Source organism: Myotis yumanensis, unplaced genomic scaffold (assembly GCF_028538775.1).
Source record: "Myotis yumanensis isolate MYYU_CA2020_CCGP unplaced genomic scaffold, mMyoYum1.0.hap1 SCAF_10, whole genome shotgun sequence".
In the NCBI taxonomy this organism is placed as follows: Eukaryota; Metazoa; Chordata; class Mammalia; order Chiroptera; family Vespertilionidae; genus Myotis; species Myotis yumanensis.
In genome coordinates, this window is record NW_027223761.1 from 18,612,887 (window position 1) to 18,627,969 (window position 15,083).

The 15,083-nt window shown below is 36.9% G+C and overlaps 2 protein-coding genes across 2 annotated transcripts; both read right to left on the reverse strand.

Annotated features, from left to right (window-relative positions):
• Positions 1–2,505: 2,505 nt before the first annotated feature.
• LOC139017930 (olfactory receptor 5M10-like) lies at positions 2,506–3,453 on the reverse strand. The gene has a single exon (XM_070426544.1). It carries the CDS (start codon positions 3,451–3,453, stop codon positions 2,506–2,508), a length of 948 nt encoding a protein of 315 aa, XP_070282645.1.
• Positions 3,454–9,009: 5,556 nt separating this feature from the next.
• Positions 9,010–9,948, reverse strand: LOC139017709 (olfactory receptor 5AP2-like). The gene has a single exon (XM_070426312.1). It carries the CDS (start codon positions 9,946–9,948, stop codon positions 9,010–9,012), a length of 939 nt encoding a protein of 312 aa, XP_070282413.1.
• Between the last annotated feature and the right edge of the window lie 5,135 nt (positions 9,949–15,083).

The window sequence follows — 15,083 nt, forward strand, 5'->3', positions numbered from 1 at the left end:
GTGGATAAAGTGTCGGCCTGCAGACTGAAAGGTCCAGGTTTGATCCCGGTCAAGGGAATGTATGTTACTACCTCTCTCATCGATGTTACTACCTCTCTATCCCTCTCCCTTCCTCTCTGTAAAAAATCATTAAAATATATTTAAAATATATATATATACATATATATATATATATGGTCCTGAAAAATGAGTAACATACCATAGATACTTGTTTAGTTAAATTGAGGATTGAGAACACTACAAAGCAAAAAATAATTGATAAAGATTTTCTAAATAAAACTGTAAATATTTTTATGTAAGGTGTTATCAAAAATAATATGAAAGGCACTCATCAAACTAATTATTTTCTTTATTTTTCAAATATACATTTCAAAAATTCTTCTGCCAAAATAAAATAGAATCCCTTCCTAAGAATTTCAGTTGAGACAACAAAGAAGCAAATAATCTTAAATGATGATACAGTTAAATGATTATTATCAACTATTAGGTATTAGCTATAAGTTATAAGCTGTTAAAAACTTTATGGAGAAAATTTTACCCATAGAAAAATTTAGCAATAGCTTTGGAAATGTACAAAACATTTAACTAAGCAATTATACTTCTAGGAATCTATTCTAAAGAAACTATCAAAGAAATATGTGCATAGATACTAAATAGTCTTAAAAATAATAGGATACATCAACATGTTGAAATAATATTTTGCAAGATAAATCAAGTAGAAAAAAATACACCAAAATATTGAAAAGAGTTCTCTTTAAGTAGGAAACAACAAGTAAATTTTGCTTTCATGTCATATCTTTTGATATTTTTCATTTTGTTTTTTCTATCATCAATATGTATTATTTTATAACTAAGGTCAATATGAATTAACTATTAAGTATTTTACTACATTAAAAATGGTTTCTATCAAAATATTTAGTCTTTATGAAGTACAAACAATATATTATCAAGTGAAAATCAATGTCCATACTTGTATATGGTAAATGATTCCAATTTTGTTTTATTAATATTGAGAAGAAATGCAAAAAAAGCAAACAGGAATTATCTGCTGATAAATTATGCTTCTTTTTTCTGTCTGTATTTCCAAGTTATCTATAAGAAACCTGTGTGCTTTTACAATTTGGACAATATATTCATAAAAATGAAGTCTAAATAGGTCGACCAGATAGCAAAATTGCCTTCTTTACATGGGACGGTAAGACAATTCTACTCATATTGCACACAAGTTATCACGTTTACCTGAGATACCAGAGGGAATCTACATTAGTGTATAACAATGACAGCGTCAGTTACTGCCCCCAACATGCCATCCGGCATTTGCAGTGTGTTGAGGAGTTTAACCACTGCCCTGTGAGTTAGAAAGAGAAAGAATGGGAAATCAATGGATTTATCTGTGTGCTACTTAGTGGCTGAGTGACTTTGGGTTGGCCATTTAATCTTTCTGTGCATAAGACTCCAACTGTTATAAAATGAAGATAATTTCCTACTAGTTCATTTGTGAAAATTAAAAGGTAGTGATATAAAAGTTAGCATTAAACTAAAATAGAGTATCACATATTATGCTGGTTAATTTATGTTCTATTTATCTCTAATGAAATTTTGAGGTAGCATTCAATGAAAGATTTAGACAAAGGAAAAAGTTCATTGCAGTGTTACAGTAGCCAAGATTTAAAAGCAGCCCAAGTGTCCATCAATAGATGAGTGTATAAGAAAGCTGTGGTACATTTATACAATGGAGTACTACTCAAATGTAAAAAAAGAAGAAAATCTTACCCTTTGTGACAGCAAGGATGGACCTGGAAAGCATTATGTTAAGTGAAATAAGCCACTCAGAGAAAGACAAGTACCGTCTTATTTCACTCATATGTGGAATCTAATTAACAAAGTAAGATAACAAGCAGAATAGAGACAGACTCATAGATAGCAGGCTGACAGTTGTTGGAGGTGCAGGGGTGGTGGAGGGTTTGAGTAAAAATGAAAAAAAGAGAGAAAGAATTCATGGACACAGGACAACAGTGTGGTGATTCCCAGAGTGAAATGGGAGAGGAGGGAGGGTGTGGAGAAGGGTAGCAGCAGTTCTCAACCTGTGGGTCACCAACAATGAAAATACATCCTGCATATCAGATATTTACATTACAATTCATAACAGTAGCAATATTACAGTTATGAAGTAGCAACGAAAATAATTTTATGGTTGGGGGTCACCACAACATGAGGAACCGTATTAAAGGGCCGCGGCATAAGAAGGTTGAGAACAACTAGGGGATAAATGGTGACTGAAGGAGACTTGACTTTGGGGGGTGAACACACCAGTACAATATACAACTGTACCATCTGAAACCTATATAATTATATCAACCAATGTTATCCCAATAAATTCAATAAAAATTTTTTAAAAAGTAATTGGAGCTGGGAACTCTATTACATTTAGAACCCCTCTCAATCATTTCTAGGCTCTAATCGTTATTTTATCACAGACACTGGTAATTTCAAATTAACTGATGCCTAAACTGCATTTTTGTGGAAGAGATTTCCTTTAGTCATTTGCTTCATGGCATGGATCACATGTTTATTCCTTATACTGTAGATAAATGGGTTCAGCATTGGACTCAAAAAAGTATAAAAGACTGCAATTATTTTGGACTCCTCTACAGACCTTTTTGATGGAGTCCTTACATACATGCAGAAAAGGGTTCCATAAAATATAGTGACTGATGTCAGGTGGGAAGCACAAGTAGAGAAGGTTTTGTGCCTGCCTTCAGCAGAACGGATCTTCAGGATGGCTGTAAGAATGAGGAGGTAGGACAGGAGAATGATGAAGAGAGAGCTTGAGAGAGTAAATCCAGCAACTACCAGCATTGCCATCTTTTTGACATAGGTGTCAGAGCAGGCCAACATTATAAGAGGAGGATCGGCACAGTAGAAATGATTGATCTCAAGAGAGCCACAGAAGGACAAGTGAAAAGTCAGCAGTGTCTGAGAAAGTCCATTAAGAAAGCCAAAAGCATAAGAGACCATGACTAGAGAGATACAAATGTCCTTGGACATTCTGATATTGTAATGTAACGGGCTGCAAATGGCTACATAGCGATCCAGTGCCATGGAAGCAAGGATGTAAAACTCAGTGATCACCAGAGCAATGAAGAGAAGACACTGTGAGAAGCATCCAGCATAGGAGATGGTCTTCTGGTCTGAGAGGAAGTCGTACAGCATATTTGGAGTAACGTTGGAGGAATAGCAAATGTCTACAAAGGAGAGGTGGCTAAGGAAGAAATACATGGGAGTTTGGAGGTGGGAGTTGGCCCTGATCAGCACAATCAAGCACAGATTCCCCACCAGAGTGATTAGGTATATCACCAGAAATACCCCAAACAGGATCTTCTCTAGTACTGGGTCATCCGTGAGTCCCAAGAGAATGAATTCTGTCACTAGAGTGTGGTTTTGGGAAGACATTTTCTTATGCTTTGAAAACTGAAAGTGACAAAAAAAAAAAAGTGAAAAATTCTGTCTGATCAAGATTCGGCATTTATCTCATCCATTTTATTATTTATCCCAGCCATTTTAACACTTACTCTTTGATTGATTCATCTAACAGGAACTTACTCTTTCCTTTTCAATAACACATCAGAATTTCTACACAGATATTTTTCTCTGTGTCTCTGTGTTTTCTGTCTCTTTCTCTCTGTATCTCAAACTCTTTTCTCTTTCTTTCAGACAAACACGCACACATTTATACCTCTCTTCTTGGAGAAGTCCATGCTTAGTATTGTTTTTCTAATTTTGTGGGGAGAAAAAGCACAGGAATTAAAATCTGATATAAAAAGCAGCAGGTCATAGGCATCATTCAAATGGAAACATGACTAAAGTTATATTTCTAGGGTTCCTTCAAATTGATATCCTATTTTTCAGATATAATATAGAAAATGAATCTTCAGCACAGCATTTTAACTTGATATCTCTAATTGTTTGACTTAATTTCCTTCAGAAAACATCGAATTAGTAAATCTATCTCTTAATATACCGCTTGTGGTAAAAGTAGGTTATAGGTGTGAGTATGTGAAGCATCGAGTTTATTCTTGTATTATTATTTATTAATTGTATTATTTTTCATATGAGCAACTATAAATCTACTTTTGCCACACTCTGTATAGCTAAGAGAATACAGAATGAAGAATTGTTCTCTCTGCTTTGTAAAATCACCCATTTATTCATGTACATTACAAAGATTAATTTTTTTTCTGGTTAAGGTTCTGGGGTGACAGCAGTGACCAAATTCCCCATCCTCGTGTAGCATATATTTTAGGAAAAGGTACAACACATAGAGAAAATATGTAAATAATGTCAGTTAGAAGCAAGTACTATGAAGAAAAATAAAGGTGAGATGCTTTTAGATGGCTATTCTAAGAAGGTAAAATTTGAACAGAATGCAAATATCTAGAGAAAAATGGGGAGTATCCCCAGTTTTCACATAACTGACACACATATGAAAATATTTGTCTAGGAAAGCACAGTTAACAGGGTTTCACTCACTCCTGAAACCACTATCAATTCTTTGTAAAAATAAGGTATGACTAGAACAATTGTGCTTTAAGAATTACACCATAAAGTTATTTTATTTAGCTGTTACATACACATCAAAAGACCTTGCATATAATAATGGAATTTTAGACGTGCCATGAAATATTATCATATCAATAAAAAATCAAGTACAATTGCTGAAAATAGTTTTCTATTTTAGTGGGGTACTAATTTCCACACTGAAAAGCAAACATATTTTTAGTGAACAAACATAGAAAATGACCTACCTCTGAAAGTTGACTTACCATATTTTATAAAAACAAGATGGGAAGATTTATAATATATTCCTGAGGTACATTCCCTAGAGTATTTATAAAATAATTCTAATGAACCAATTAAAGTCATCATTTTTTTTCCTCAAGGGCATAACCTTAATTTGGGGCTTTGAGATCCTAGTTTCTCTTTTGAGGCTAAAGTCTCTAACATCTATGTACACTGCTTGGGACTGAGCGCATGAAAATCTTTAGCACAGATAGAAAAATTAGCCATCACAGAAAAATTAGCCTATGAAAGGAAAATATAGGTAGATAAGTTTTGTATTTTTTTATATTTATTGTTTAAAGTATTCCATATGCCCCCCCCTTCCCCCCATTGACCTCTTCTAGGCTACCCCCACTGCCCTGAGAGGATTCTGATGAGAAGATTCTCATCAGAAGTCTTCAATATTTCTAAACACTGAGGCGAGGTCATCTCATGAGAGAGAGGAAAAGGAAGGTGAAGTTTGTGAGAAATTTAAGGAACAGAAAGAGTGTTGAGAGCAGAAGAGTCACATAACCAATGGAAGGAAGTAGAGGTACTGGTCAGGGGTGAGGACCCTTTGAAAGTGGAACATTATGGATTTATACTGAAACCAGTTTGCTCCATTGAACTAATTTCATCAACATGCCAGGAATTAAAGTGGGTCTGAGAGCCAGGATCATTCATAAAATTGATATTTTATGAGCAAAGTCGAAAGTAGAATAAAGACTATTTGAACATTATTTGGAGATGCATTTTCTGGAGAATAAAGGACTCTTCAGATGTTTTTTTCTGGTGTATCTTCCAGAGCACTGATGGTTCTAGGTCAATAAAGAGGAGTTCAAATGCAGTCTGACTAAGATAAGAGAGGTGTCTCTGGTTTTGTTACATCTCCAAATGCTGGGTTACAGGATGAGAAATCAGTCAGTGAGATAAAGCTATATATCACTGATTTGGGTTGTTTTATTGAGCAGGACTCAAGATTGATTTCTTTCATGGATTCTTGTCCAGATGGATTCAAAGAATGAAGCCACGGACAAAAGGTGGTAGGTGAAAAGTACAGAAACTTTATTGCAAGCAAATACTACCTCTAAACCTTAATTCTAAATTCTAAGCCTAAAACTCTGTCCTCTTGGAGCAGAGGGGCCACCTAAGAAAGGTGTCCTCTAAGTTCCTAATCCTAAGTTTCTGTTCCTTCTGGAGGGACAGAAGGCCCCTAAGAAGGGTGACCACTGCCTTCTTTGTCTTGAGGTTTGAATATGCTGGGGACCCTTCTTGTCTATATGGGACCTTAGCCCTGTAATCAGCTCCCATGACCCCCACATCCGAAGTTTTCCTCGTTTGGTCATCTTATCTGTTTGGGTTGGAGTCACTTTTGATTTATCTTATAGTTTTCTCCCAGTTGTGCTGGCTGGAGATACCCTATCTTATAGCTCTCCCAGCTGCTCCGGTCAGGGCTACTTTTGATCTAACTTATGATCACTTTAATTGCTCAAGCCAGAGATACCCTGTCTGTCCTTGGTTTATGGCTGTTTTAATTGCTCAGGACAGAAATGTTTCCATCTGCCCGTAGCATTTCTCTATCCTCTGTACAAGTAAGATAAACACCTTGGCATCTTCAAGTTCCCATCTATGCATTCCTCTCCCATGGACCCTCCTCATTACCTAGAACTTCCTAATTAAGCTAGCTAGCTAATCTTTTCATCAATATACTAGTAAAAAGGTAGTTTGTTTATCACCTTATCACATTTGAGATTTAAGCATTGCCACATTTTTTTTCCAAATTGAAGTAGAAACTTTTCTCTCTTCTATCCTGATTCCTTACACAAGTAAAATAATAACATTTAAAGAAGAAAATATACTGGCCCTGACCGGTTTGGCTCAGCGGATAGAGCATCGACCTGCGGACTCAAGGGTCCCACGTTCGATTCCGGTCACGGGCCTGTACCTTGGCTGCGGGCACATCCCCAGTGGAGGGTGTGCAGGAGGCAGCTGATCAATGTTTCTCTCTCATCGATGTTTCTAACTCTCTATCCCTCTCCCTTCCTCTCTGTAAAAAATCAATACAATATATTTTTAAAAAAAGAAAAAGAAAATATACTGACTAAATCTCATGAAAAAGATGTTCCTTGTAGGATTGTACACCTCAGTGTAGGATTGTAGAGCCCTCGTTTTCTGGCTCTTTAATGTGAGGTTTCCTTGTTTTATACAAAATGACTGAAGACTTGACCCCTCTTTAAGCAGAATGCCTGCTTTTACTCTGATGAAAATTTGTCCTAAAGTATGTATGTATTTAAGTATTGACTGGAATGGAACCCGGGACCCTTCAGTCTGCAGGCTGACGCTCTATCCACTGAGCCAAACCAGCTAGGGCTAAATTTCTTTAGTGAATGGTTGGTTTATCTTTGCCTAAATCAAGCCCTGTCCATTGTTCTTGTGCATCTAGTTTAACACATCTTTGAAATACCAGTCATCCTCTTTTTCACACCCCTGAGAGGTGTAACCACCCTCCAGGGAGCACATACTCTTACTGAGTCTGTACCTTCCTTTGTTCCACTTTCATGTAATCTTCCTTATGTTCCCTCCTTAACTCCAAATGTGTAAATAAAGCAAAACTGTCATTCTCTGGAGCTTTTGAAATCTTGCTTCCTGGCAATGTTGTCAGTTTGGCTAAAATAAACTCATAAAAATTCTCTACAGGTTTGGATATTCTTAGTTGACAACACGATGAACATTTGATCTATTTCAGGCAACAGCTGTCCTTTCTAAAGGACAGCAATGCAGTTGTCCTAAAAGTATGTAAATTTTAGGCCAGGATGTGAAAAATCTGTGAAAGAGAATAAGTGAACCCATAATATGAGACAGAAAATGAGAACTACAGAGGAGAGAGAGAGAGAGAGAGAGAGAGAGAGAGAGAGAGAGAAAGAAGACCTGGGGCCACTTCCAGGTCTGTTTCTATGTTCCTTCGTGGAAAAATGTCCTGAATACTCTGTTATTATATGTTAAGATCACATTTTTGTAAAATGACAGATATAGGACACTGAAATATCATCTGTTTATTAAAATGTTTAGTTTCAAAGAAGATAAGACAGCTTGTTTTTGAAAAAAAGATATCTAACAGATAATCCAACCAAGTATAAGAGAACTTTTCTAACACTGCCTTTATGAAATTGTCATTATTGGGCACTTTACATTTCAGATGCCAGAGCAACAGTTTGTCTTCCATCACCCTGCATCTTTCATTGGAATGATTCTTAGAACCTCTTTATATCTGCTGTCACAGTTCCCTGACTGCATAATAAATCACCAATAAAAGTTTTTAAATGATTACTGAGTCTCTTTTAAGTGTCTGCTTTTGTACTAGGAAAATCCAGTCCTACTGGGGAGATAGCCCAATTATGAAAATACCATTTAAACCAACTGAAAGCTTTAAACTTGTCTCAATTACATTGTAGCCAGCAGTAAAATAGATATGTGTGGCTATTTGCTAAAGAAATTGCCCTAGCTCTTTAAGTTTAAACTGCTTACTCAAAGATCAAACAACATGACACTTCATCTTCAGAAATTATAAAGAATACTTCTTTTGTAAGTCTCAGAAACTTCTGCTCCATAAGCCTCGTTCTTGTTCTGTGATTCCCTCTTATCTTTACTTATGCTGTAATTTGTTCCCATCATTCCCTCAGTCTTCTAGATTCATTGCCCAGGTTAAAAACACTTGACCTCGGCACCTTATTGGGATTAAGTTCTGATTTTTCTTTCTGGTTCACTGGGGACAAGAGGCAGTGTCTAAGCTTGGTTTTAGTCCTCTGGATGTATTCTGGCTCAGCCTACTCCTTATCACCTGTCCTCTGGCAGTTAAAAAAACACCACTGTTCAATCTCAGAGCCATCAATCAGGTGAAGTGATGGAGTCATTCCTCCCACCACTCGTTCTATCTCTGTCCCACCAACTTTTAGATTGGGCTTTATAACTCTGAATATGGATATTGGGTTATTTCCAATCATATCGATTCTGTGAAATAAGTGGGATTTATTGTGTCATCATGCTCCCCGGATGCCTGGGATATTTGGTCCAACTCCACTATCAGGAAAAAAAATAGCCTCATTACAGAATGAAATGGAGCTGGAATGAATGAAGGTGGACTTGCTCATTCCCACATTCCCTCGGTGTGCTAAAATTCTATGCTTTGCCATTCTAAGCACAGAAGTGAAAAGAGGTTGATTTAAAAATTTTACCTAAAGAAGCTTTGACCTCCTTGTTTCTCAGACTATAGATGAGAGGATTTAACATGGGGATGACCACTGTATAAAACACAGACACCACTTTGTCCTGGTCCATGGAGTAGCTGGAGCTGGGGCGCAGATACATGAACAGGATTGTGCCGAAGAAGATGGTAACCACCATCAAGTGGGACGCACAGGTGGAGAAGGCTTTGTGCCTCCCCTTGGCAGAACTGATCCTCAAGATGGCAACAAGGATGTAGAGATAAGAAATGAGAATAGTTAGAAGGCAGCTCAGTTCATTAAAACTGGCAAAAGCAAAAATGACGATCTCGTTGACACGTGTATCAGAACAAGAGAGCTTCAGGAGCGGTGGAGTGTCACAGAAAAAGTGGTTGATGACATTGGAGTGGCAGAAAGACAGCTGGAAGGTGAAGCCAGTGTGAATGGAAGCATTCAGAAAGCCTGCAAGATATGTGGCCGACACCAGCATGATATTAAGATGAGGGGACATAGTGACTGTGTAAAGAAGAGGCTTGCAGATGGCCACATACCGGTCATAAGCCATCACAGCCAACAGGAAGCCTTCAATACCAGCAAAAGAACCAAAAAAGAAGAATTGTGTGGCACATTCACTAAATGAAATGACTGGGTTCTCCACCCAGAAATTCACTAGCATATTAGGGGCAACGACTGAAGAATAACAGACATCAACAAGGGACAAGTTACTGAGAAAAAAGTACATGGGAGTGTGGAGACGTGAGTCAATATTGATTAATAGGATCATGCCAAGATTTCCAAACACAGTGATGATATAGATGACTAGAAACACCATAAAAAGAAGACACCGTAGTTCTGGATGATTGCTGAATCCCAGGAGAATAAATTCAGTCACTGTTGAATGGTTGCTCATACCTTTGTCTCAAAATGGATACTTCATTTGCTGGGATAAGAAAGAAATCAAGGAAATAAATTGTACAGAAAAACACCAGGAAAATCAAGTAGCTCGTTCTCTGCTATAAGTAAAATTGCTTCTAGGATGTCTTAAGAACATATGTATTAAACCTCTTTATTTTCTTACTGCACTAAGAAAAAGTTTCCTTAAGGAAACTCAGTAACCTATTTTATTTAATATTTAACATATGCATGTATGTGTGTGTGTGTATAAAGTTTTCAATGATTGACCCCTATTAGTCTATATCCTACTCTACCTCCTAACTTTCTCTCTTCTTCCCTTGATCCTTCTATCTTCACCAGCTACCATCCAATTCCTTGGCAATTTAAAATATGATACAGTTGAATGTACTTGCTGTATCCTTTTCTGTTTTCTGTTAAGCCCACTCAAATCAGGTTTTGAGCACATTACCCATGGAAACTGATCTTGCCTAAGTCATCAGGAATCTTTATTTTGCCAAACCAGTGATCAATTAGCCCTCACCTTTTTTATCTATCAATAACATTTGATGGAGTTTATTGTTTATTACTCCTTGAAAGAGTTTCTTTTCTAATCTTCCAGAATACCAGACTTGGAGTTTTCCTCCTACCATATGGGTTGCTCCTTCTTAGTCTTCTTTGCTTATTCCACTTCTTTCCTCTGACTCTTAAGGTTGAAATACTTCAGAGATCAGTCCTCATTCTCCTTTCTTTCCTATTTATACATGACCTAGATGGTCTTGTTCAATATCATTGCTTTAAATATCATCTATATATTTACAACACCTAAATTCATATCTCCAAACCTGACCTCTTTTCCAAACTCCAGACTTAAACTTCTTACATATCTGAGTTAATATAGAATAGCAACTCAACATCACCCAAAACTGAATTCTTTATGTTCTCTCTTAATTTTCTCTAAACACAGCATTCTCTATGTCAAATCAATGACAACTCTATACTTCCATTTGCTCAAATTATTACAAATAAGTATTGGAAATATTGATCTCTTCTCTATCTCACATTCCATAACCATTCTACCCATAAATATGTTGCCTCTATTTTTAAAATATATTAATAAGCCAATTATCTTCCACCACCTCCATTCCTACCACCAAGGCCCAAGACAATTTCATCTTTCATCTAGATTATTGCAGTAGTCTCTTAGCTGATCTTTCTGTCCCTAAAATCAGATAAATTATTTCTTGTAAAATAACCACTTTTAAAATTTTGCAGCCACTTCATAGAGCTCTGCTTTATGCATATATAGTAATATATATATATATATATATATATTACATATCTAACAAACATATAAATTGACATAAATAAAATTATATTCTCTGTGATACATATGATCCTATATGTGTTCATACACACATACATGTGTATATACATATGATGAAAACTGAAAGTTATAAGCATTTTCTCAATTTTTACATATAAAAGCATGAAATTATTTTATTTAATACCCTTCAGAAGGCACTACCAGTAAATATGTCTGGCATTTTGGCACTCTTTCTACACAAACTTAATTCAGTTTTGTTTGCAAACACATAGATATGCAAGTATACATACATTCATGTGTGTATGTATCTGTATGCATATACTAAATATTCTATAAAATTCTCATCTGTTACTAGTGATCCTAAATTCCTCTCTTCTAAAAAAAAATCACACTAATTTAGTTGATAACAATAAATGCAGTGTTTCAGACATATTACAAAGGGATGTTTATTTTACTTGAATGTTTTTTGAGTTTTCTTGGAAATTTTCTATATCTGAACACTTTGAGATAAATCAAATCATCTTACCTTTTGTCCTAAAGAAATATTCACTGGAAATAGTGGTGCTTATTAGTTTATCTTTTTGTTGTTGTTGTTTGTTGGATGAATACACCTTTTCTGTTTCCTAATGTGATGTTTATAGCTTTGATAGAATTAATTCATGAATTCAACAAAGATTAGAAAATGCCACGACTGAATTCGAGGCAGAGGGTCACCTTTATAAAAGCTATGATCAGTCTCATGAGATTTAGTCTCTACAAACGTCTAAGGCTAGCAACGTGCTGATCCAAAATTAAAGTTTTCATTTGTTTTTCACTGAAATAATTGAACTACATATTCCCCAGTGAATCATGTATACCCTGGAGGGTAACTTAGGTATTTAGAGAAATGTAAAAATGATGTCATGATCCTGAGGTTCCATTGAGCATAACAATAAATTAAATGGTAAATAACTGACCATATCCTGTCTCAAAACCTCAGAATTCCACTCAAGATATGATCTCTACTTATTTCTACTAAAATATGGTTCTTATTGCATTCATTAATTGATTCATTCAATAAAATATAGTGAATGTGTTTAATGGAGCAGACAATGTCCTTGGTACTAGTAGAGTAGCCAGCAAAACCAATCTTGTCACTTCCTCACAGCTTGCAGTTAGAGTTGGGGGAGAACAGCTATTACAGAGTGATATGAAAATAATGAAGTCGAAAGCCTATGTATGACCTATAAGGCTTATGTGACCTACTGCTCCTTCACAACACCTTTCTGCTGTCAGTTTTTTCCCTCCTGTCATTTGCTCACTCTGGTCCACATGTATTTGTCTCCTTACTATTCCTTTAGCAAACCAAGCATAAGCTTCCCCAGAGCCTTTGTATTTAATGTAGCATGCCTAGAATGCTCTTTTACAAACATTCACATGATATTATCCCTATTTAAGTATTGATCAAATGTCATTTCCACAGGAAGCTCTTCTTAGACTCCATCGTTCTCTAGTCTATTGCCTGCTTTATTTGTCTTCAAAGTACCACTCAAATCCATATCAAACACACACACAGACACACACACACACACACACACATACACACACACACACCTGTGCATAAATACATACATACATACATATACACACACATTTGATATAGACAATAAAGTCTCCCTTATTTGAATGTAAGTTTCATGAGATCAGGAACTTTGTGTTTTCTTACCTGCTTTATCACCATTACATGTTCCATTCCAGATTTTTCATTAATAGATTTTTTAAACAACTTTATTGATATATGCATGTGTTCAAATTCATCGAATTGTATACATTAAATATGTGAAGCTTTTTGATATTTCAACAAATAGTTTTGTTTACATTATGAGTAAATAAAGGTATAAAAGGTGTCCATTTTCTTGTTCCAAGCACAAACTAAGGGAGTATAACATAAAATACCTTTTATAACTTAACATGGAGAAGAATATTTTAAACCCCAAAACACATAAATATGATGCTAAGATGCAGTTCCTACCCATAGTACAAAAGGTGTGATTATTTTATAGATGTCTGAGTATGATAGCTAAGTAAAGAAAGCTAATTTCTTAATCCTTTAATGTGTCTGAAGTCCTTAGATGTCAGATTGTCAATTTAATATAAAAATCTGGAACTCAGGTTAGAGATCAAGGCTGGAGATGTGAATTTATAATCATGGCAGACTTCTTAAATCACCTAAGAAGTGGAGGCAGATAGAAAACCAATGTACCAATGTACCAATGAAACAATGGAAAGGAATAAGTCTTTGGCTCCAAGATTTTTGGGAGGGATAGAGATAAAATGTCAAAATACATTGACTATTACCCTCAAAATATTCCAATTAATTCACAAAATCAGTAAAATATTCCCCCATTGTTGCTGCTGTAGCCATCTATATATATATATATATATATATATATATATATATATATATATATATGCCTAAGCAACCGTTATGACCAAAACTACTAGAATGACCAGTCACTATGACATGCACTGACCACCAGGGGGCAGATTCTCAACACAGGATCTGCCCCCAACCCGCAAGCCCTGATCGCCAATGGGGTCTTCCAGCCAACCTCCTGGTCCCTGCCCCCTGCTAGCAGGCCCCAATCACCCTATAGGGGCTGGGCTTCCAGGCTGGGATGGGGAACTGGGGGTAGGTGGTGGTGGACACAGCCTCTTTCCCAGGGGGGCCAAGGGCCAGCTCCCTCTTTGGGGCTGGCAGCCAACCTCCCAGGTCCCCCCTCCCCATTCCTCCCCCAGCTGGCAGGCCCTGATTGGCCCACCACCCACCCTCTGCAATGGCGATTGGTTCCTCCCCGCAGCTGGCGGGCCCCAATCACCTGATAGAGGCCTGCCAGCCAACCTCCCGGCCCTTCCCCCCAGCTGGCAGGTCCTGATCGCCTGATCGGGGCTGGGCCCCAAGCTGGGATGGGGAACCAGGGGTGGGTGGTGGCAGATGTGGGTGGTGAGGGAATAGGATGGGGGGGAGGCCAGGGGAGAAGCGGGGAAAGGGGGAGGTGGGGAACTGTACAGTGGTGGCGTGAAGGTGGCAAGGAAAAGAGGAGGCGGGGAAGCAGTGAGGTGGGGAACCAAATGGTGGCAGCATGTGGACAGCGAGGGAAGAAGGAGGTGGGGAAATGGGGAACCAGATCAGCCCTGATCACTGGCCAGGCCTAAGGACCCCACCCGTGCACGAATTTTGTGTACCAGGCCTCTGGTATTATTATAACACCTGTTAAGATGCTTTCTTGTATCTTATTTGGTACTCTTGACATCCTTGTGAGTAGAATAATGTTATTATTTAAAGTGATTCTATGGTACACCAACCTGATTTGCCTTTCAGGATTTAAGTATTTAGTTCTCCAGCTTCCAAGTTTATTGGAAACTGACACTTCAGAGCGGAGGATTGACTCTGTTGAAAGGAATGCTGTGCTCACATTCATCCCCTCCCTCCCAGTGGATAACCCATATCCAAAACAGATCATTGTGGAAGCACAAATGCCTGGTCTTTTTTTTCACAATTTTTACAATATTTATATATGAGAAAACTGATATTTAGCAAAGCTAAATATTAAAATTGTAAATTAAATTTAAGCCAGCCACCTCTAAGTATTTGATACTTTACCTGACAATGCCATTCTCCATTGTGTTGATTCATCATGTAGGCCCTAGGATAACCATGTAAGACACCAGAGTAAGAACTATACCTTATTTTAAACAATCTACTTTAGTACACACAAAAAAGTGCTTAAGCAAAATTAATATGAAAAAACATTTTCTTCTACATAACAGGATATGGTCACATGGCT

Excerpts from the sequence above, each read along its gene's own strand:
- LOC139017930 (XM_070426544.1), bottom strand. The coding sequence starts at position 3,453 with ATGTCTTCCCAAAACCACACTCTAGTGACAGAATTCATTCTCTTGGGA.
- LOC139017709 (XM_070426312.1), bottom strand. The coding sequence starts at position 9,948 with ATGAGCAACCATTCAACAGTGACTGAATTTATTCTCCTGGGATTCAGC.